At 43.0% G+C, this 24,413-nt stretch overlaps 1 protein-coding gene across 3 annotated transcripts in view; it reads left to right on the forward strand.

The window, feature by feature from the left end:
• The window catches only part of ADCK1 (aarF domain containing kinase 1), a 72,890-nt gene that overhangs the window by 10,005 nt on the left and 38,472 nt on the right, over nt 1-24,413 (forward strand). For all 3 annotated transcript variants that reach the window (XM_079308560.1, XM_079308558.1, XM_079308559.1), the window contains exon 4: nt 17,631-17,834. In XM_079308560.1, the coding sequence (XP_079164686.1) occupies nt 17,631-17,834 (204 nt within the window). The remainder of the gene's footprint in view (nt 1-17,630; nt 17,835-24,413) is intronic.

Here is a 24,413-nt window from a genome sequence, read left to right on the forward strand (position 1 = left end):
AGGAGCCATTCTTTTGAACTTCGTGCTTGTCTCTATGCTAAGCCTAGCTCCTTCTTATAGATACATAGGAAGAAGTTACAGTTTGTAGGAGAGAGACTCTATGAGGCAGGATATATCTGTATGTGTGTGAGAATGTGAGATCTGGTGACCATGGGACTGCCAAGAAGTCTGAATCCTATTTTTGTGCCTCTGTCTCCAGTGTTGGGGTACAGGTGCATATATATGTCTGTGATGTACTTGCAGCTGGAAGTGGAAAAACACTTTTTCTGTGGATCTTCTTCTGGTACTGAGCTTGCTGGTGATGCTACTCCAGTGCAAATAATGCTTAACTTGTTCTCCATGCATTCTCAGTTAGACATTAAACTGGGGTCTCTAAATTACCGTGGCCTTGCATGAGAGATGGGAAGGTTCAGTGGCACCACCAGTCCCTGAGCCTACTAGGGCCAAACAGGGATATAGTCATTTGGAACAATTAAATGCAAAGCAGATTAAGAAGGAAATGGCTTCCCCAGGGACTTTTAGCCAGGTTCCTGCTTAGCTCCAAGGAATTATCCTCAATTTTACTATATATTTCTGTCCCTTGTGGACCACTTTTGATGCTAATACTCTAAGCCCCTCAGTTCCCAGCACTTTTTTTTATGGCCAGCACATGGGGAGTGTTTTACTGCTTTCCATGTGGTGGCAAGTAGTATATGGGAATTCACTGTGTGTCCTGAGGTTAGTTTGCTTCTCCCAGGATCTCCTGTCAACCAGGAGATACGAGAACCCACTTGCCAGATGGCACACATTGCTGTCCCTCAGCAGCAGCAATTTTTAACTCCTGCTCCTGCCTGAGGTAGAGATCAACCTGCTTATGTGCTCGGGCTTTATGTCCTTCCCAATGGTTGCTTCATTTCACAACCGATGGCTCAACCACATTGGAAACTCAATCTTTCTCCTAAGTTAGGGGTCCTTTCCTGGAGCGTGGGCCCTTTTCCTGCATATGATGGTACTGCCAGTGTACTGATGTCCAAGGCAGTGGTAGCTATGGTTGACTCCAAGACATCGTTTGTCTGTAGGTCTAGTATCAGGAGTGTTAGGGGAGGTATGACCTTTCTTCATTTCATGGCTGTTTTATTAAATTATTTTCGACATCTTTGCATATGTAAGCTTGGGCATTTATTTTAATTTCTACTCCTGCTTGCACTGGGCCAGAGGAAGAAGGAGGGCAGCCTGCTCAGTGCCATATCCTTACCTGTTGTTTTCTCAACAAAAAAATTTATTCTATAGAAGGCTACATTTCTCTGATATTCCTCTCCCTCAATGATTGTTGGCCCTTACCAAGTCAGCCAACCATGTGACTTTTCCAGTGTTCTTCTCAGTGTAGCATCTGGATGTCTTGGCTGACACTTCCTTATTGCTGGCATCAATTTCTGTTTATCCTACTGTGTTGAGGTGTGTTACAGCATGCACTTTGTTTAAAGGCTGGTATCAATGGAATTCTGAATTGTCAGTGTAGTAAGAGGGTTGCAACGGGTCAGTTGTCTTGCAGATTTTGGCACAAGTGGCCACAGTTGAAAATATGAGCAGAACATCTTTTTTTTTGTTTTCCTCTGTAAGACAAAAGGTTACTGCTATGAGTTTTGGGTTTTTTTGTAATGAAGAGGAGACAGCAAGGAGAAAAAGGATCTCTGGTCAAGGTATCTCAGAAGACAGTAGAAATCCATTCTTGAATTAACTTAGTTTGCTACAAAATTGCTTTGTCAGGGACAAGCCATTTGGGGAGGTTAATTAAATGTCCTCCTTTTGAGAGCAGAATGAGGATGTTCTCCTCATTCAAACTTATGGTTATTGGGCTGTCAGTACCTGGGCAAATACTTGGGAAGTGTAACCTTGTGCCATCATTATACAGAATACAATTTCTTGCTCCTTGGAGGCTCTTCCTGGCTTTACTATGTTTACTTTTCACAGTGAAGTGGGTATTTTCAAAATGAGCTTTGTCTCACAGTGAAGTTGCACAGCTGAAGGATCTTGGAAAGAAGAGGAATGAATGTACATGTGTGTGTTTTCAAAAATAATCTACAATTTCTGGATAGTTCAGACCAATAAAATAGTCTGTCTTTGGCCTGCCCTTGTGATTCAGTAACACTATGTGCCTCAAATATTAAGTGATGTCCTAAAAAATTTCTTCCTGATGGAAGTGGACTGCATCTGCAGAGAAGTTGTCAGGAACTCTCCATGGCATTCCTTCAAAAAGGCAGCTGTGAATGGGAACTGTGGACTGTTCACCATAGCCAGTCTGTGCTGTGGTGGATCTACTTGTGCTTCAGCCTCTGGTGAACTGAGATGAGAAACAAATGAACTTTCTTATGAGATATGAAATAGCCATTAGGTGGCAGTGACTTTCTGTCACCAAACTAAATGGGAACCAGTAATAGAGAGGTGAAGAGCTTCAGAGCCCATCCACAGTCCCTGAGCTGATCATGTTTGGTTGCCCTATTATGTGCTCCCCAGGATACCTCTTCATCTAAAAGTCATGGTCAACACTAATGCAATCTAAAAAAGCCACTATCACGGCCAGCTGGTCGCTTGATGACTCTACATTTGAGCACTGCTGTCTACCAAACTTCCTGCCAACACATAAAGCATGAAAGCTTTACACTGAAAACATAACAAGCTGTAAAATAAATCTTGTAATTATAAGACACTTCCTTTTCCTCCTTGTGCTTTGAGTGGTGTCAGCTGAATGCTCTGGCCGTAGCATCTCTGAGTTTTAATTTTGTAGCATTAGAAAGGTCTGTTTTTTGTGGGATCTCTGCCTATGAAACTAGATATTCTTCAGTCATCTGCAGTGATTTATTTGGAGAAAAAGCCCATCTACTGTGACATTTTTGAAGGAGGAAGGAGAGAAGTGAGGGTAAGAAGGCAGTGCCTCATTGCATTTCTTTTGCTGGCTGTGCATGCTTGTCCCTGCAGTGCCTTGCTCCTGGAGCATAAGTGTGTTCCCAGCAGGAGTGACACAGTATGCCTGGGGAGCATTTAGCTGTCCCTCCTCCAGGTGGGGCTGTCCCTTTTCGTTTGAATCCCTGAGGACCTCATCACATTGCTTCTGTAGAGCTGCTGAAGAGGTACATAGTAGCCAGAGTAGTATCTGAAGAAGGTCTGATCTGGTAGAGTGGGGAAACCATTGGGAAGGGCTGGGAGAATGCAGGCTTAAGGAGTTTGCATCATAAGAAACAATATAAAAGGAACAAATGAGAAGTGGAGAAATAATCAGGTTTTATTTAGTGTTTGGACTATGCCTTGGGTCCAAGTGTGAAATGAATGCTCAGCAGTGCAACGTCAAGAGGTATGGCAAGAGATGGTATCTTCTCTTAAGAGCTCATGGTCGTGGTTGATTTGCCTAGGTTTTCACCCTGGATTTGAATGGTGCAAATAGACCCAAACATGGGATTTCTCAGATGCTGAAGATCTGTGTAAAGAGGGAAGGAGACAAAAGGCAGAAATTACTTAGGATGCTACTGTAAGTGACTCAACACTGATCCCATTGACATTGGATCAGGCTCTGATTAGGGATGTTTTCTTAATGAAGGACTGTGTAGCCTTAGACTACTGAGCAGTTTATTTGGTACACAGAAACAGAATATTCTGAGTTGGAAGGGACCCACATGGATAATTGAGTCCAACTTTTAAGGGAATAGCCCATATGGTTGTTGGAGGCCATGTGTAAAATCAGTAGAACTGACAGGTAGCTGATACTTAATCTATTCTAAGAACAGGAAGACAGCTGGCTTGTGAGTAAAAATAATCTTATCTGAGGCTAGGAAAATTAGAGACATATAATTGCAATGTCAAAGTGGACTTCTGAAGTGTTGTTTTGTTTGCCCTTTGAGTCCTTAGCAAGACCTATACTGGGGATTCTGTTCCATTCTCTAAGGTTCTTGTAGTTAGGTTGCAGTGAAATACTATCTTGAAAGACTCCAAATTAGGAGTACAAATTAGATGTAAAACCAGGGGTGAAGAGAATAGGTGGCATGTAGAGGATATTTCAAGTATCAGTCCAGGTTGGAATTTCAGAGCGGGACTAAATATTGTAGATTTACTCTGCTAAAGCAGTGACCTTATCACATTCTCCCCAAAGTGGATCTGATAAAAGAATGTGCTGGAGGCCAGCTCACAATTACCTTACCTGTCAAGCAAGTGTCTTCATTTAGCCAGTTAAGTCGGTGGTGAGGGAATTGCTGTGGTGGGTATTGTCTTGCAAACACTCCTCTGAACGTATTTGCAATGTGGGAGGCATCTTAGATGGTTCTAGGCAAATCCTTTTAAAATATGTGGGGGCTACATTGTTTGCATACTTGAGGGAAAGGTGTCTCTGAAAGGAACTTCCATGTTCTTCCATCTCATGTCCTAGGGTATGACTCCATCAGGCCTGAGCAAACCCTGTGGACAAGGAAAAAAGGAAGCTATGTTGATGATTTAGTTCTAAGAATAAACCAAAAAGTATTGTTCAGCGTCAGGTTTTAAAGCTACCCATTGCTTTATTTACTAGTGTTCAGGTGCCCTGCCTAGAAATGTGCATTTTTTTGTACCTTTGGACAGGCTCATCTGTTTGCCTGTAGACATGTGCCAGTTAGTTCAGGTGGGAGTTCTTGTAGTAAAGTGGTTATTTTTGAACAGAGTCAAAGGTTCAAAGATGGCTTTGGAGGAGTTAATCCAAGATGATAATCACATTCACTGCTACATTAGCCAAGCCTAGTTTTGGTCCTGTAGACCTGGCTTGGGGTGTCTTTATTTTTGTTGGGTTTTTTGTTTACTTGAATCTTTTTTGGCTTGAGAGTTCTATCTCAGTGGCTGCAAGTTCTGCTGATGGTGCACCATTCAGAGCAGCTTGCTGCTCCTTCCTCTGCAGTAGCATCATTTTGGCAGCTCTGACACCAGTAACAACTTGTTTTTGTCAGTGTACTGAGCTGACATGACATGGAAGAGAGCCACAGACAGCAGATAAACAAGGGTTGTGTTTGTAAGGCCTCCACTCTGTTCTGAGCTCCACTTTAACAAATAATTTGCATGTAAACTTGTACATATATGAACCTGCCCAGTATTTTATGAAATGCCTTCTGCCAAGCCTGAATCCATTTAATATGTTGCTAGTTTTGTTGAATTTAGAGGTAAATTCACTGAAAAGGTCACTAGCAGAATTGCTTTTCAAAAAAAACTGTCTCTTAAAATGTCTTTACTGCCTGTGCAGTCTTTGTTTGAAAATGTACTCATTTTGAGTTCCCTGTGAACTCTGTAACTGTGCAGCCTGTTTGTTATTATGGGGCTTTTCTGAACACAAGTTGTTTTTTACAGAACTGCTGAAGGGCAGCAGGCTTTGTTTATCCTAGAACTGTTGTGTGAAGAGAAGTAGGGAAGATAAGCATTTCTCCCTTGGGCCCTTTCCTTTGCATTCACAGTGAGGCAGCACAGCCGGGCATTTCCAGAGCTCAGCAGGAGCTGTTTCATCTCTGCAATGCCTTGGTGTCACCTGTTATGTCTCTCTACTTCCTCTGCAGGACAACATCCTTGCTTTCATTTCTTGCAGTAAGCTGATGTTTTGCTGTGTCAGTCTGAATTGGGAGTTATTCTGTGCCAATATACAGAATGGTGATCCTTGACTGGGAAATGTTAAATTTGGGTGATGGCTCCTGAGTGATGGGATTTGAGAAACAGCAAGGCTGTTAGCTGGAACTGCACTTTCTTCACTCTGAGCTGATACTAGTTCAGGACTGTGTGCTTGAAGACAAGAGATGACTTCATTGTGGTGCATGTGAGGGCCTCTCAAGAGCAATACCAATTCCTGCTGCCCTGACTGGCTGGGTTGTATCCTCTGCAATGTTCCTTCACTTCCACTCTTCCCAAAGCAGACTAAATCTGTACCAGAAGCGAGGGTGATGTTTGATCCTTTTAAACTTATGTTTTGATTTTAGGGTAGCAAGTGTTTGGTGATGTGATTAAGTACTGAGTAAAATGCATGCAGAAGCAGCTTCATGCATGCATCTCTCCTGGTGTATCTCCATCTGAATGCATACAGCTTCCTACACTGGCCCTACACAGCTGAGCACTCTGCTTACTTCTACTGCCATCCTGGACCAGGCCTGAATCAGCTTCCTTCCTGTTCCAGCTCTGCCCTTTCCTCTGCTTACTGATGCCTCAGCCCTGGTTGCCACCTGCCTAGCCTCTGCCCTGCTGGCAGATTGGATACAGGCTTACCCCACCTGGCCTTGCATTCCCTGGTAACTCCTGTAGGAAAGACTTGCCACAATCCAAGTGCTGGGAGGATACACTGCCGACCCCAGGCAGGACAGCTCTCCAGGCTTTGCACATTTGTGTCAATGACAGCCAGACCAACAGGCTTCCCCTTCCCAGTCCCCCTCTGGGACTAGATTCCCAACTTTGGCACAAATTTGTCCTCATCTGAGAAGATGAGCTCCACAGTGTGTGTGCTGTAGTTTCATTCCTGTAAATCTCACTCCAGAGACAGTCAGATGTCAAGTTCCACAATATGCTGAAAAACAGTGAACTCACTGTCCGAGGAGCTCTTTTATTTACAAATAGGCTAGAAACCCCCTGTATTTCCTATTAGTATGGATGAAGCAACTAATGCATATGTGAATTTTATTTGAAGGATACTAGATTTAAATAAAGCAACAATAAAGAGGTCAAGCTCTGTCCTTTTGCATAATCTTAGAAATGGTGGGATGTATGTGTAGCTAATAAAAGAAAGTTCCTTTAAATAGTGTTCACTGCTTATAATTATTGGATATATGTGTAGTAAATTAATGAAGCTATGTATTGGTAAGACTGTTTACCCACAGGACCCCCATCCCAGTGACAGATGCCCCTCCTTTCACCTGCATTGCTCAACAAATTTCTTCTCAAGAGGGGAAATGAATTCTCAAAAGCAACATGCCTAGTAATTACCTGCACTGTAATTCTGATGTGCAGTGCTGTCACCCACCATCAGGTGGGAGTGGAAAAGGCACTGCATTTTGTTGATGGTTGAACATTTGTTTCCCTCATCATCTTGACACCAGAGGTAATTGCCATTCCTGAAATATTCTCTTGCTACCATTACAAAGCAACATGGTTAGGGACAAACTAATTATGAAGAATCTTGTTATGACAGATTAATCGGCCAACAGAGGGGATTTCTTTTTTTTCTTTTAGGCAACTGAGTAGTAAAATCTAACAGCTCCCATATAAGTACTAGAAACACATGCTTCTCTGTAAGCCAACAGATTTTTTTTCTTAGAGATGGGAGATTTGAAAAACTAGGACCAGAGTACAGAATGGGTTTCCAAGCTTGCTTTTATTGAGCTTTCAGTTTCCCAGCATTATGTGCCAAAATGACTAGGGTGGAGGCATTGCCATATGGAGGGGAGGTCTTCATGGTTGGTGTTGGACCAATGTCTTCTGTCTAGGTCATGGTTGAGCAGCATCGTGAAGGCTTGAAGTGAAGAATTCTGGACTTGGGAATTTTATGGATTTTAGAACAAGACATTAAGTCATTATCTGGACTGCTTTATTGCCACTAAGGGTTTTCTGTATTAGGGAGGCCAAACTAATGTCCTGGTTGAGTTCCAACTCAACTGTTGCCAGTATGCTTGTGTTCCCCTGAAAGTTGCAGACTACTTGCTCCAAATTACTCTTAAGGTATGCTCTCTGGGAGCTGTTGTGGCCCAAACATGTCTGCTTTCCTGTAGTAGAGAGGATTGAGGCACCTTGCCTCTCTGTGACTGACCCATTCTGTCAATGCTCGGAAGAGGAGGACTTAGAAATGGCTGTATTTCTCACTTCTGTGTTTAAAAGCAGTGTATGAATAGTTTGGACAGCAATCCATGTAGATTTCATAATTGTGGTTTCAAAGAGGCAGTTAGGTATGTAAGTCATGGCTGACTGGCTACTATGGGGTGCTCATGAATCCCGGGTGCTAATGAGCAAACCATTAAGAGGGAGCCAATTATAGACTTCAAAACAGAAATAATGTAGATTTAAAGAAGCTCCTGGATGAAGTCTGTTCATGTTCTGAGCTTTGCCTCGATGTCTTACTCAAGTTGTCAGGCAACTACAGATCAAAGGATCTCTGTAGTTTGGACTGAGTCCCCTCTTACCATCTCCTGCCAAGTGTTTGTCCCTGCAGCACTCTGTCCAGAAAAGGAGCAAATATTCAGAGGTAATCAATACACAATCCCCATTCCTGCCATGAGAATGGGAAGCTCCATTCTTTTCCGGAGACTGAATCAAAAATGTGTTTATGTAATTTTCTGTCTTCTGCCTGCTGACATCAACTCCTCGTTTCACTGTAACTTCATTCTTCATGGGATCTCGGTGTGGATTATATAAATGCTTTAATATTAAATATTTGAGGCTGGAAGTCATAGATAGGATTATTAGCATGTGATTTAACTTCTTTGCTTTGTCCATCTTGTGTTGTGAAAATTCTTTAATGTCGTTTGTTTTTGCTCTGCAGATGTTGTCTTTGGGAACATACACAGTGATTCTACTTGGTCAGCAAGATCTGATCCTTTGGAGGATCTTTGCCAGTGTCATTGTTCTGTCAGGTTTTGCACCAATACCTTTTGTCTTGAGTTTACTATTTGCCTTCTTAGCCAAGGTTAGACATTGGCCATCTTTGACTGTTGATGGAGAAATGTTGAATATGTAGTTTTAGACAAAGATGAGCTCAGTTTTATTCCCTTCACAACCTTGGTGAGCCACAGCCGAGTGCAGGGGAAGCATGTACAGTATTGTTCATTGTGATACCAGCTGCAGTAGAGGCAATTGCCTCTGGTACTGCTGAAAATAATTCCTTTTGCTTTTTGTGGGAGCAGAAGTAATCTGTTCAGGGTAACATGGCCTCACCTGGGCTCTCCTTTTGTTCATTTTAGCTTGGTGCCATGTCAGATATTTGTGTTTTGCTTCATTGAATTGCTATCTCATGTTATTTCAAAGCAGCACTCTCATAGTCAATATAGTTTCTCCCTTTTTCTTGTGTTCCTAGCAGCCATAAGGATTCAGTAGACCAACTACTACCTTCACTGGCACCCACATAAGCGTGTTTTATCCAAATTCCGCTTCCACTGACACCTGCAGAAACCTGTTGTTTTCAATGAGAAAGCACAGGAGTGGCTGCAAGAAAGGATTGGACCGTCTAATTGCAATTTAACTAGTCTCTTGTGTATGAATCAGAAGAGACACCAGCTCAGTCTCCCATACTGGTGACATTGATGGGATGCTTATAAACACCAGATGCCTTTCTTGGTGCGGAGCTGTGTGGTATCAACTAGATGAAAAAGCTGGAATTATTTATATATTTTTTTTCACTGAAGTCAGCAACTCTGATGGATATCCAGAAGGGAACAGACCTGCTGAGTAATAAAGGGACATTCCTTGTGGTTTTTTTTTTTCTTTTTTAATATAGGCACTTTTTTGAACGTAGAAGCGCATTTTGCCATTGGTGATGACTTATTGGCTCTGCAGCCACTTTCTCTGTTGGATGTGGTACTTTGACAGTCACTGCAGATTTTTGGAATTGACAGTGTAATCCCACGGTTGTTATCTTTCCTGACTTCCTCGTCAATCCAATTTAATCACTCGTAGGTATTTCATGTGTTACTGTCTCTTTCCTCTTCAGGCATCCTGTTCCTGTGGGAAGAGGTCTGTACTTTAAGGGTCAGAGCTTCTCAGATTAAAGGAGGGGGAAGGAATCTGCCTCTGTCAGTTTGGTAAGGGGCTGTATTCTCTTTAGAGACACTGCAATAAAAACCCTTCTTTCTAGGGTCTGTCACCAAGGTGAATGCTGGTGTGTGTCTGCATGGCTGTAAGAGAGGGAGCTGGCTTGCTCTGCTCCCCTAGCTATTGGAGTGACCTGCCAGGAGAGAAGTTACATATGTACAAGGGGGAGAAGCTGCTGTTGCACGATTTAATCGGCTGACGTTGACTCAGATAGGTCCTGACTGGAGGTCAGCTGTGACGTGCAGCTGGTAGGGTGGGATTCGACTATTGGGAAGAGAAGAATGCCAGCCCAGATTCTTCAGCGTTGACAAAGTGGATGTGATGATTTCTCCCCTCCAGCTGCAGCAGCTGCCTCTGTGCTTCCTACTTTATGCACACCCACAGTAGGAGAGCAGACTGTGAAGCTACCCTGTCTGGACCCTCAGCTAAACTAGATGAGACTTAGCTGAGCTTTCTCAATGGTGCTTGGGCCATCCATCCTCATAAAACTTACCTTTCAGTGTGCCTTTCAGTCTGTCTTCTGCATGTTGTGGCTTCCTGTGGAGTTCATGGCTTTTCCAGCTCTGTTTTATTGCAGTATGGAGTGTGAGAACTCAGGGAAGAAGCTGTCACATCTCCATTTCTGGAGACTGAGGATTCTTCACCTAGCTTTGAAAGTGTAGCCAAATCTGTATGAACTTCAGTGGCAGCTAATTGCTACTGTGGCCTTGTTTAAACTCTTCTGCCAACCTCTCCATAGCTCAAGACCAGCCCTCACTTCCCATGCTACTGCCTTTCCACAGTTTTCTTACATGGAAATAGTTGTCTAGGGAGTGTTCTCCCTTCAGGTAATTTTTACTTCACAACATCATCTCTTTGCTGTTCTGTCAATAGCATGCAGTTTCTGCAGAGTGCGTCAGCAGCTTCTGTTTAGGGAACACTTCTGAATATAATACATCTTGGTTGATACTGTTGCTTGCAACTGAAAACAGCAAATGAAACAGGACTTCCTAGGACTGATGGAAAGGTGTGTTGTGATCCAAGCTGAAGTGAATTAATTTTGTTAGCCAGATTTTGAGAGGTGCTGTGTCAAATTTATTATCATTTCACCTGCCTCCGTGGAGCTGCAGGCTCTGTGATCAATGGATCAAGACGTGCCTCATTTCATTGTGGCTTCTGTGAATGTCTGTGCCTTCTGCAGACATGCTGTTGAATTACTTTCTATCCTCCTTGGGTTCTCTGCAGTGAAGCACAGCACGGATCTATTTGTGTATCAGCTATCAGGACAGCAAGGCACTGAATGCACTTTTATGAACCTGCTGTCTTTGCAAGTACTATGTTTGTGTATACATGGTTCTGATTCTTCTGTCTTGGGCAAATCTGATCTGATCCTCATGTGTAAGTAACCATTCATGATAATGTACATTCCACACAACAGAGCCTGTGTCAAGGACCTCTTGAACAGTCACAGGTTAAAACAGCCTCAAGAGGAGAACCTCATTCACCAGAGGTAAAGTCTGTGGGTGTAGGGAGCTTATATTGGCTCCCAGATACCTGCTATAGACACAGAAATTCTACAGCCCAGTTATTTTACCATGTTATTTTCCCTTTGTCTCTGCCCAGCCCTTCCCTGTGCTTCTTGTTTTCCTGGCTCAGGAGACTTACACAGAATAGTGCATTGTATCACAGAGGTGTCTAGAGGGGAAACAGCTGCTCTCTTCTGATTTTTATCCTGAACTGCCCCACAGATAACTAATTGCAGCTCAGTTGCTTCTATTAGCTATTTACCTAAAATTGAGCTGGCTAATGAAAATGTTTCTAATTAATACGAGGCAGATTAAAACTCATTACAGCAAGGTCGTCAGTAATGAGAGATAATCAGAGCACAAATGACCGAGCTTGGAGTAAAATGAAGATGGAACAGAAGCAGGCTATTGGTGCTGGTTGTGCATGCACCAGCCAGCAAGGGCAGGGTTCAGCAAGGTGACTGCGGGTGCTTTGCCCTGCAGTTCAGAAACACTGCTTCCTACTCTCCAGAGCAGCTTGGGGAGTGACTGGCCAAAGAGGTGGGCCTCAACCTAGTGTAAAAATATTTTCTGAACCAAGTGGCATCTCACACTTGTGGTTTGTTGCTGGGCGAACCTTCACTCACCTATACAAACCAAATTGTGAATAGGGGTTTTAGCAGGAAGACTTGGGAGTATGTGTGGCACAGGTGGGATGTCAGAACTTGGATGGCTTGTATGTGGAAATTCAGAGTCCTGATGGCTCTCTGAGTGTGAGCTTGCATATCTATTTAGCATGAAATGTGTTGGCCTAGGTTTGGAAGAGTCCATTATGATCTCCAGGGAAGTTTTGCACAAATTATGAAATATGTTTGCTTTAATTTCAGCTACCTGTAGCACTACTAGTACAAGGCAACAGCACCCACACTAGATTTCAGCTATCTGTAGGCCCATCATCTATGTTCCATTAGTGTTTACTGGCCATCCTGCTAGTTGTGTGACTCCTTGTTTCTGTGTTTATGAAACTGAGAAATTGTCACTTCAGTCAGGAAGATCATCTCCATCCTTAATCCTTTCCAAACTATAAAGCTCTTTCTTCCTTTCTATCCCACTGGCAACCAACTGTTGTGCCAGAATTTCTAAAGGATCTTACTAAGTTATACACAACTCACACAAATAGCAAATTATTAGATACTGAGGTACATTGCACCAGGACTTATTCCAATTCCAAAGGTGTGGTCTATCCATCATCAGCTGTATGATCAGTTAGTATTGGTATAAGGAAGCATCTGAATGGCAAATATCTGGTGTGCCTAGGAATGAGCTTTTGTAAAAGGTAAGTAGGAAAGATAATACAAAAAGCAGGCAATAACAATTCCATTTAGAGTTATGTGTCTTTCTGCAGCATCCTTGCTGCCAGTCAATTTGATTACCAGGCTCCTAGTGTCAGTGAAGACTGTAGTACTTTATATTTACTGTATGCTTATTCAGATTAGTTGAAAGAGGCAATAACAGCCCCTTAGATATAACTACACTGTCACTGAAATGGGTTTTGTGTTCTGTATTGCTGTTTTTAAAGCACCCAAGTACCCTATTCATATCACCAGTAGCTGTATCCTTCCTAAGCATCTTTACAGATCTTTTGGCGTGGCCACAGCTTTCAGTTTCTCACTGTTAAATTGAGGTGGACATTTTTTAATTTCTCTGGTTTGTGCTTGTAGTTGTCTAAAGCTGTTTCTACAGTTTTACTAGTCCCATGCATATGGCCCTGTCATTATCGGGGGTGGAAGAGAAAAGGACTATGATCAGATTTCTTTCCTATATTCTCTGACTTGTCTTTTCTCCCTACCCAACTGTATTTTGGGGATACCCCACCGCAGAGGTGATGACATCCTCTTTTCCCTCTGTAGGGAGTCCAAACGACAGCCTGGCTCTTCCAGTCCAGTCTCCTACTGCAGGCATGTCTGGAAGAGTGCTCTTGTCCAGGATGGCTGACAGCATATATGCTTGGGATGCTTCCACCCACTGTGTGCCACAAGTTTCTTCCCAGCATCCCAAAGGCTTAATATGAAAGGCCATAAGCAGCAGTTCTTTTGTTCTGTGGAAAGAAAGCAAGAGTTCATCACCAATGTCACAAGTCCTTCGAATGGCAGGTAATTTAATGAATATGTAAGACTCTTGGAAACAGGTTGACCTCAGCAGAAGATTTAACTGGAATCTGGGAGCTGGGTACACCAAATAGGTTCTCTAGAGGTTTTAATAATGCACCCTGTTTGCATTCTGTCATTGTAGCCAGACAGTAGGGTAATTTTTGTCTTGATGCTTTGAGCAATAGTGTTTAAAGCCCTTTAGGCATTTTATTACCTATAATGTTCTTATGAGTCTGTAAAATGGAGAATAGAGATCTTGAGTTTTGTAAAGAGCTCTGTAAAAGCACTTTTAGAGATGAAAAGCTTCATATAAAATCAGGTATGGTTGTTTTATCATAAATATCTAAAACCCTTCTAAATTCCATTAAGCTGTTGGCTTCTTTATCCTCTGACAGTGAGTGTTACTGGTTAATTCTGTATTGTGCAAAATGGGATGTAAAAAAACCCAACTTAAAAATGGTTGTTTTGTGGAATGCCCTATTATTTGTGGGTTTTTGATAGTAGGAAATAGGTATGGGAGGTTTTTTTTGTTATTGCATACAACTTTTCTCTCTTATGCACCAGCTGTCTGTAATCTAAACAGTCTTCTAACATTTCAAATATCTTTTTTAATAGACTCTTCTATATAACACAGTCATATTTCCCCTGTCTTTCTCTGTCCTTTTTAATTTTTCTACCTCTTTTTGGTGATGGGATGTCCAGAATCCAGGGTGGCATTGTGCATTCAATTTCTACAATAGTGTTTTGATATTTTTAATGTTTTCATTTTTTTAATCACAGTCAAATAGTTTTTTTTTTTTATTTTCCTGACTCACTCTGTGCATTGAGCAGGCTGAGCTGTCCCCAAGAATGTGGTCCAAGTGTTGGATGGTTCCAGTAATGGAGAGCCCAGCAGTGTGTGCAGGGAGGACAGACTGCATCTCCCAGTATGTGTAACCTTGCAGCCATCCATGCTGAGGGGTGAGATCTCCTGCTGTATTGATTTTTCACCTGTTGTTGGTAGGGCCTTGGCAGGGCTTATTTTTCCACAGTGGTGAATAATATCTCTTACATCTCCTGGAATTTTTAGCACTACCCTATTCTCTCCTTTGGCAGATCACTAGCAGAAAATTAAACTTTGGTGTAAGAACGGATATAATGGGACACTTTGCTGGTTTTTTTTTGACAGTTATGAAGGTCATCTGTTAAAGTAGAGAGCTCCTTCTGCCTTCTGTGCCTTACCTGGACCTCTTCCCCTTTTCATCATGTTTCCAGTACTAGTTCATCCTCCCTGGAAGTAGCAATGAATGCAGGTCCTGAGATAGACAAGACTTCTGCAGGATCTTCTGGTCTAAAGACCTGCTCAGAGCAGGTTGAAGTGAAACTGTGGTGAAAACAGCACTAAATGTTGCAGCCTTATCCTAATTAGAGTGTCTTCCATTGCTCCTGTCTGTAGTGCTGGGTTTCTGAGCAAGAAATGGGATAAAATGAGCAAATTATGTTCTTGTATCTCCAATAATTACTTAGTTTCCTTTCATTCATTGTGAGGATATTTATATTGAAAGCCACTTGAAAGTCCCAGTAAATACCTCTTTTTCTAATATCTCTTTTCTATTGGTTATTGTATTAACAAACTCAAAGTATTTTGGTGGACTGGTGAATAATGACTTTTTCCCCTCAAATCCCTGTTGGCTTTTTATCAGTCATATTACACTTAACTAGATGATTTTTAGTATTCTCTGTAATTATTGTCTCAACCAATTTAGTTGATACAGAATTAAAGCTTGCAGGATCTGTTTCACAGATTAGTCTAGATTTTTCTTAAAAACAGGGCAACATTTATTCCCTTTCAATCCTTTGCAAATTAACTGTTTTAACATAAGATTTTCTTTTATTGTTGATAATAGCATCTCAGCTACTTTTTGAATTAATGTCTAATTTTTATGTAATTGAAGTTTTCCAGATGTTTTCTGGAGACACCTTTCTTGGAACACTGTCTTGGAGAGTGCATCTCCACTGTAAGCAGTGATGGGCAGGCTGTTCTCTGCATTCCTAATCATCATTTCACATTTTGCCAGCTAAGAGTATACCCTGCAGAGTTGGGATATCTTTTCTGAGGGATTTCAAGCTGGCTGCTTGGCCTGACACCCAGCACTGCACTACAGCCCCTGGTTGCTGCTGCTCTGCCCTGCTCATGCTGCAACCTGGAGTCATTTGATGGGCACCTGCTGTGTGTGGACAATTGCAGGGCCCTGTGCTGGCCTGAGCTCAATGCTGGGAGCTCAGTGGGTTTCTGGAAACATATCTCTTAAGAGCCTTGTCCCTGTTTCCTGCCAGTGCCTTTGGCTATGGCTGCCCAACACCTTGAGGTGTGTGGCTGGCTACCACTCTCCTTCACTGCTAGCAGGGGTTTTCCTCTGCAGCTGGAAGCAGTGGGTAGAGGGTGACTATTGGAGCTGCAAAAAAGCTGTTTTGCTGTGATGGGCTGCACTCCTCGTGCTGTGACAAACAACCCAGCTGCACTGGCCTCATCTCTCCCTTCCTTCTTTATCCCATTACTCCCACACTGGTTTTCTTGCTCTCTCATCTTTTGTTACAGCTTCCTTTCCTTGTTCCCTTTGGCCTGCTTTTGTCCTTGCTTCACATAGGGAAGGAGAGCAGGGAAAGAGCCAGAGCAGAGGCTTCAAAGCTGTTGTGTAAGATGCAGGAGAATGATGTGGGAGACCAGATGTTATTTGCAGTCTGTATATACGCAAGTGGTTTTGAGCTGGCAATATGCCGAGGGAGGCTCACTCACTTAACACTTGTCTGTGTGTGCCCACCTGGGAAAATGCATGTGCACGTGCATGTGAGCACATGTGCATCAAACAGTGGAGTCTCACACTGAGGGCAAGACTTGCACATTTGGCTTTCTCCTCACACTCCCCTAGGCCTGTGTTTCATGCACTTGCAGCTCAGCACTCAGTCTGACCCCAACAGATTCCCAAATGCGAGACACTCAGCCTGCCCCATGATGTGACACGGCACTGCTTTGTGCAGAGAGCAAAGATCACTACTGAATGGCCTGTGTGTATGTGGTGTTTGTGAATGTTTGTGGTATTGTTACTTTTTGTCATGTACTTCAAGGCGTTTGGTGGAGTCCATCACCACGGAATCTTTTGCAGATGAGGGCTGCAGACACAGAATTTGACCTCCAATGACTTCTGACACAGAAGCCAGAGGAATGGGGAGACTTCATGCAGATTGGTGTCAGGCGTTAACAGGAGATGGGTGCACAGTTATTTTTTGTTATTGATCTGCTTAGGTTTTATTAATGTATCAGGGTAAACTTATATGAAGCTCATTAAATATTATTCAATATAGCTGTGTCCTTGGCAGGAGGCTTTTCTAGTGACAGTAATAAAGTGAGAATAAATAAATCATTGTCACTGAAGGATGTGGTGGCTGGTGTATTCTTGAGAAGCAAAATGAACTGTTAAGAGCTGAAATACAGACCAGGCAAGTGGTTGGCAATGGGTTTCGTCATTTGGTAGTTGCATTTTGGCCACTGTGAGCACAGCTGGCGAGTCTTCTAACACTTAGTTGCTCAAACAACTGTCACTGCAGACTGTTGGCAATGTAAGCAGTTAGACCCAAGACCTGACTGGACAGAAAGGATGTAATTTCCCCTTGTGCCTGTCAAAGTGAGGTGAGAAAGGTGAAGGACTGCCCACATACTGTCCTCCTTACTGCCAAGGAGAGATCTGAACTTTTTATTTTTAACAGACTCTTTTGAGTTCCTCTGAGTTTCTGGGATGGTATCTGTGATTTTCTTCTCATTTTAATTCATTGCACTCATACTAACAATATAACAAATCTAACATAATGGTTGTGGTCGTGATTTTTGTCTTTTGACAAGGAGTTTCCAAACTGTGCATCATAGTGCAGAATCACAGTGACAAACCAATGCTGCCTTATGGCCAGACATTTTATTCTGTGCAAGGATGTACAAAAACTAATGTGCTGTTACTGATCATGGTACCTATATAAACAAGTGTCAAAGCCCTTTATATTCTGGAGCATCTTGTCGGGGTCTGGTTCAGGCCCTTTAAATCCAGCCAGAGTTCTAATAATGAACTGACACATTAGATGATGATGTCCAGAATCAAGAAAGGAAATCCTTGGTCTGCTTAAATATTGGACAGAAAAGATACATATGTGGACATGTACATGTAACAGACAGCAAATGGGCTTGACTGATGTTCTGGTCTCTTTGCAGGTGCACCTTCGCTCTGCTGAGCGCCTCCGGGAGTTGTGCTGCTCCAACCGAGGCACCTTCATCAAGGTGGGCCAGCACCTGGGAGCGCTGGACTACCTCCTGCCTGAGGAGTACACCCGCACCCTCAAGGTGCTGCACAGCCAGGCCCCGCAGAGCAGCCGGCAGGAGATCGAGCAGGTTATCCGGGAGGATCTGGGCAAAGAGGTACGGGCAACCATAGCCTGTGTTGGCTTCTCAGGCCTCAGCAAGCCCTGCACAGCTAGAGGAAGGAAGCTAGAGGAAGGAAAACAGCAGCTAGAGGAAGGAAAACTGCTGTTCTTCAGTTATAAGAGATACTGAGGGGAGATACTCCTTCCTTGTTTGTGGGTGAAGGCAAGTTTTCTCTGTCCATCAATGAGCATTATTAGCAGACTTTGGTGAGGTGAAGATAACAGAGGAGTAAGGGTGTGAAAGGTGCCAGATGGAAATGGCAGGACTCAGCAGAGCAGCATATCTGTATGCCAAGATGAACAGTGTTGCTGGAGGTCAGGATGGGCTGTGCCACACTGAGGAGTGGGAGCTGGAGGTATTGATGTTCAGGACAGAGATATATTGGCAGAGCTCTGTGAGGGATGGCTGCTCTCCCCTGGCTGCACTAGACCAATTCCAGCTAGCACTGACAGCCCTTTACTTTCTCGAGCCCCTAATTAACCCCCAAAGAAAATAATAGCATAAATCACTTTTGGTGCTGCAGTCAGGTAACGCAGTAGCTCAGGAGTCAGTGCCATCATTAACCCTCAGCAGCCCACAGCACTGAGATCAGTAGGTCATCAGGCAGGTGACTGTGTTCATTAGATATAAGGGATGTAACTACAGTAAATTACAGAGGGTGTGCTGGTACTTTGCATCTTGCTCTTTACAAGAAGTCCTCTCACATTCTAGCCCAGGTTGAGGAGAGGCATTTCAAGGATCATAATTGTTGACATGTTAAGGAGGGAGGCAGGAGGCACCAGTGTGCAAAGGTGATGCTATGGAAAGTGTGTGTGAGGGGGAGGAAGACAGAGGTTGAAGAAGGGAAGCAGTGTGTACATCTGTTGTTTCTCATATATAGAGGTTTTTGGAGCTGTTTTGGTTGTTCTGGCCTGTCTGACTGTGTGGTAAGAAGGTGTGGGGCAAACATGAGGTGAAGTGAAGCATTTGCACCAAAGGGTATATTATGGGCAGATTTGAACGGGGCGAGTCTGCCTATGTGTAGGTTAATGGTCTACATATTGTCTAGCCAGGAATGACCATTAATATTTCCCTACAGTTTAATATCAGGGTTAATGTCAGCCCCCAGTCTGCAACATGCTCCTTCCTTGTAGCATGGCTGGTACCAGCTGTGTTTCATAGCTCACTGGATAGATGGAGCAGAGCAGGCTGGCTGCTCCCTGCAGGCCTGTGCCTCCATGGGCTTCCATGTGGCAATCTCCCTTCCACAGGAGCTGTGGAAAGCCACCCCAAAGTTAACCCACATTAAATTACCACACTAGCCACCTCTGGCACAGTTTGTGTGGTGTCTCTTAAAGGCTGAAGTAGGTGCTTGGAGGTGGGACCTTTTCTCTCAAGTGTGTGTTCAGCTGCCACTGATAATCCCTGGTTTCTTTGTGCTTCTTGGGAGCTAGACAAACGCTCCGTGCCTCATTGATTCCCAGTGAAGCAGCTCGAACAGAGTCTCCACAGCAACCTTACCTCATAACATTCACTCCCTTCACATGGGCAGTGCTGGGCAATATTTAATTTTAAAGATACAGAGGGACGGAGGCTAAAGAAGGTAGAAATGGGAAGAAAGTGATGTAGAGGAAATGGTAACAAGAGAGCAATGATAAAAGAGATAAATGAAGAGAATAACACGTATAAAAATAAAGAACCTTGTAAAACTAGGCAGTATTAAAAGCTGATGTAAATGCCTGTATTAATAGTTACAAAGCACCAAATCAAGATATTTAAAACCAGAAAGTATTTGGGAACTTAATGCACCAAAGCTGTCATTGCTGGAGTCTAGAGGGTTTAATAGGGTTGCTTCAGGAACAAATTTTATTCCAGTGTAGCTAGATCCTCATTTTTTAAAAAATACGGTATACTTAGCTGAAATATATAGGTGACAGAGTGGAAATGTAGAGTATCAGGGCAGAGAACAATGCAGAGAGGGATCCTGAAATTTTCCCTCCTGGGGCCACACCTGGGAACTTGCAGATGAATTCAAATAGAAGAAAAAATGGCAATGAGGGAATCGTTTCAGGATGCCTAGACCTAGTCCTGCTGCTCTCAAATTCAGTGGTAAGACTTCCAGTTTTCTGGTCAGTCCCAAGAGCAGGGCTCTTCAGATGAATCTTAGGTGTAGGCAAGAAGTAATTACAACAGCTTGGATCAGTGCAGAGTCAATGGGAGAAAGAGCAACTGGAAATACACAGAGATACCTGGGGAGGAATGTGACAAGCTAACAAATTAGGCAAGAGCCTGCAAAAGGGCAGGAAGATCAAAAAAGCCAATTTCACATACAAAAGCATTATATTTTCAGTAATTAGAAATAGTCTGCCTTCTGATGTGACCTGCTCCTGCAAATCTTATCACAAGCTTGGATGTTTGACAAATGTTTTGTGGGAAAACGGGCTTAAATGGAGACCATGCTAATGGGACGGATGTTTGAGCAAGGACAAAGCACTTGTGAGGTGGATTTATGGCAGTTCAACATGACTCTGTTGTCCCCACACAAACTTACTTGATGCCCTGCTGGATGGAGGGGTCTCCTATTTTTGGCCAGCATCATGGCTGGGGACTGGGAGCTGTAGCATGTAGTTCTGATGTAAAAGTGAATGGCACATGTGCTGATTTGACACAGAAGAAGAAGCATCATATATGCTGACTAGTGGGTTGTCCTGTCCAACTTTATTTTAAGTCCAGGGCCAGTTTGTGTACCTATCAGGGATCACTGCAATAAAAATAATCAGTAGTGAGCAAATGCTGGCTTTCTAATCTCAGCAGCACTGGTTTGGATGAGTGATAGTGGGAGGTGATCATTCTCTTGAGTGCTATATGCAAGAGGTTGAGGTGGGTGGGGTGGGATTCACAGGGTAACACAAGTCGTACCAGTGGGAAAGACTGCACAAAGAAATCTTTGCCATAACTGCTGGAAACAATCACTAGTGAGATCACAGAGCAAGAATCTTTTGGGGGACAGTGGAGATACTGCTGGTTGGGCTTGTTCTAGGTGTGTTCCTTGGAACAGTTGGGAAAAGCTGTGTTCATAAGAATGGGTGTTAAGATACGAATGAAAGAGTCTCTCCTACCTCTATTTTTATCTTCCTTGCTTGAACAAGGTTCTGAAAGTGAAAAGGTGTCAAGCGTGGAAAATGAAAGCAAGCTGAATATGTTCTTTCTCTGCAGAACTATTAATGACACAGGGAGAGACAGCTGGTTCAGCTAAGTGCTCTAACTCAACAAAGTTGAAATTTGGACATCACACATTTAGGGAGAAAGACTTAAAAGCACAAAATCTTTGTGCTTAGAAACTAGAAAAGGTGGAAAAAACTTTGACAGGACTGGGATTAGGGACATTTTCACCCTCTGGTAGGTGTGTTGGAAAGGACTGTAATGTGGCTGTGGGATACAGGAGTATTGGGGAGTTGATGCCACTCTGTTCTGATTAAGGGATTTCACACCATGCCTTGTCATAGGATGGAGTGGTTGCAGAAGGTCTTGTCAGATTTCACAACCTCGGTCTTCCAAATATGTGCCTTTCTGTTGCCTGGCTCCCCTACTGTCCAGTGCATTCCCTAATACGGGTCTCACTTCTCTGCTGCTGCAGTGCTGTCACAGTTTTGATACTGTGACTTCTCCTTGCTTCACTGTGTACTCTTCTCTACACCAACACACACTTCTACCTCTTTCTAGTACCAAAAGACCTCCTCATATTGCACATCCCAGTAGGCCATAGCCTAGCTGTACCCACTCAGCATCTCTGTATTACTTCTCTTGTGTGCAGCAAAATGTCACTTTTCACAGACTATTGCTCATCATCTTCCAGCCCCTCCTTACACATTGGCATTTTTTAATCAACTTATTGATCTTTCCCCTAAGACTTCTTATTCTCTCTCTTGATATGTTTGTGTAGTCCATGGTCTACCCAGGCCTTAATTCATGTTGGAGGCAATTTTCCTTGGTGGGAGACATTCCCTTCTTCCTCATCGGTCAGAAATATCCTTTTTCTTTCAGAAGTATCCCAGTTCCTGTTCCTTTCTGGCATGCTGCTGTTGGGCAGGTTCTCTAGTCATTGCTCCTTCCTCTGGTGTGAGGTTGTTTGGTTGAGGAATAGGGCAAGGATAAAGTTAGCACCCCCACCTGAGGGCACTGTGGTCCCAGGCAGGGTCTTTCCCATGTTGATGAGTGGCTGCCCAGGTGCTCTGTGTCCAGGCTGTCACTGCTTGGGGGCTGATGGACTGGTGTAAAGCATGTGACTAGCCATGGGAGTGAGTGTCTCTCCTTGTCTCTTGACTTACCTTCAGGTCTAACAGTTGCTGAAACTGTTGCAGAGGAGTAGAAATGGTTGTAGCTAAGCAGTCTCATATGTTATCAAATGAGGGATGCCAAGAAATCCTGACTGCAGGTATCCATATCTGGATACATACTTAGGCCATTGCTGGTGAGTTTGCTGTGCACCAGGGAAGGCTGGGGCAAAACAGGCTCTATAGGGAGAGCACACCAGTGATTGAAAGTTTTGCTTAGAATGCTTGCTTTGTTCAAGGAGGGGAGAAAGGGGTGCTGAAGCCAAATCCTATAAAGGGCTTAAACAGATAGAAAGATAGTCATTTGGAAGGGTGTCATTCTAGCTCTGCTTTGTGGAAATGCAGGTTATGTGAAGCAGTTTCTAATTGCTTGATTACCCAGCACCTCCAAGGAGACCATCCGTTTCATCCACAGTTAATTGCAGCCTTTACAGGTTGTTCAAGCACTGTTTTGCCATTTGCAAGAAACCTCCTGGAGCCGTACAGTGAAGGAGCTTGTTGACTGAGCAGGGCTGGATACTTCAATGGTTTGACTGTGATTTATAAACAAAGCACATGTGGTAGAGGAACCTCCTGTGCTGTGATTTGTGAAGGAGGATGCATTTCCACAGTGATATTTGGAGGATTCAGTCTTGGATTCCTGCTGTTGTACCTGGCACAGCCCAGTGCTGTGCAATTAAAAAACAGATACTCCTTGTCTGAGAGCTCATTGTCCTTGCAGCAAAACTATGGCTAAGAAGAATACTGCCCCTTGTGAAATGTAAGTGGTAGAGACTGGACAATATAGAATTTTTGTAAAGTCTCTAAAGGAGAAAATAATGCCTAAAATTTTTAGCTTTCTACATATTTTTCATAGATCTGTAGCCCTGTAGATTGCTAATACTGTATTGCTAATACTATTGATTGTAGCACCTACTGCTTTTCCTACCCTTTTACCCTATAAGCTAACCTTCTAACACATTCCTGAAATACTTTTAGTCTTACTTAAGAAGAGGACTACCAACAAGACGTTTTTCTTTTCCAACCAGAATCTTAGGAGACACAACAAGAAGTGGGATAGAGAAGTTCCTCTCTATCCAGTGGGACAAATTCCAATGGCACAGTACCCAGGGAAAAATTACCTAGCCAACTGCTCTTCTAATTGGACAATATTTAATAGGTATACTAATCAACTAACCTTATAAAAATTGTAGAATTACTGTATCATATATGGGTTTTGCCATATTGTATACCTGGAGGTTTTCAGGTGAAGGTTTGCATTGTATTATCATTCTAACATTGTTTGGGAAAGTTTGTTCTATTTCCAGGCAACACTTTAAATTGCTCCTGTCTTGGCTTAGGAGTGGTATTCTCCAGTTTAGTACTCTAGCTAAAACCAACTGGAGACAAAAATGGCAAAGATCACAGCTTGAAATAAGAACAATTTACTGGAAACAGCAATGAAATAAGAAAACAAACAATAACAGCAGCAATGTTAATAACGAAAGGTTTAAGACAAAGAAACTAATTATGTGAAAAGCCCCTGACAATAAACAATACCTGACTGTTCTGTCTACCACTTTAACTTGATTGGAAGGAACCCCTTATTGGAAGAGAGTCCCTTTCTCCTGCCCTTGGCAATGGCATGAGGTGGTATCAAGTAACTTTAGAGTCTTGGGCACACCCGTCCTGGTTACTGCAAAAAATTAACCCTGTCCTGATTGGAACTGGGGCACTCCCAAAGTTCTCAAAGTGCTTTTTTGGGTTGGGACATGAAATATTATTCATCTGTTGTCAAAACCTACCCATGTACAGCTGAGAATATGGTGACTGCAATGATCTGCAGTGATGCCACATGGCCATTTGACAGAGAGAGACAAAAATTGTATGCCCATGTGTACTGGGAAAGACAGAGAATGAGACCATAGCAAGGTGCTAATCCCCAGTGCAAGAGACTTCCCTGTCCTCATACTGTTATGAGAGTATGAGAAATAGCAGGAATATAAAAAATGGTTTTTACTCCTATTTCTGTATGAATTCTTGGTATAGTATGGCAGCCTTTGCTGTGCCAGTGACAGGGAGAAGAAGAGACTTGATTCCCTATCTTCTAGAATTGTTGATGAGCATTTTAAGTTCTGGTGAGACATATGCTTATTTCTGATTTGCAGAATGATTCAAGTAATGCTTAGCTCTGTGGGAGAGAAGCTAGGCCTTTAGTAGGCTGTTGAGTACTACAACTGTGTGTCCTGTAGCATCCCAAGTTATTCCCAAAGTAGCATGA

Source organism: Erithacus rubecula, assembly GCF_903797595.1.
Source record: "Erithacus rubecula genome assembly, chromosome: 6".
Classification (NCBI taxonomy): Eukaryota; Metazoa; Chordata; class Aves; order Passeriformes; family Muscicapidae; genus Erithacus; species Erithacus rubecula.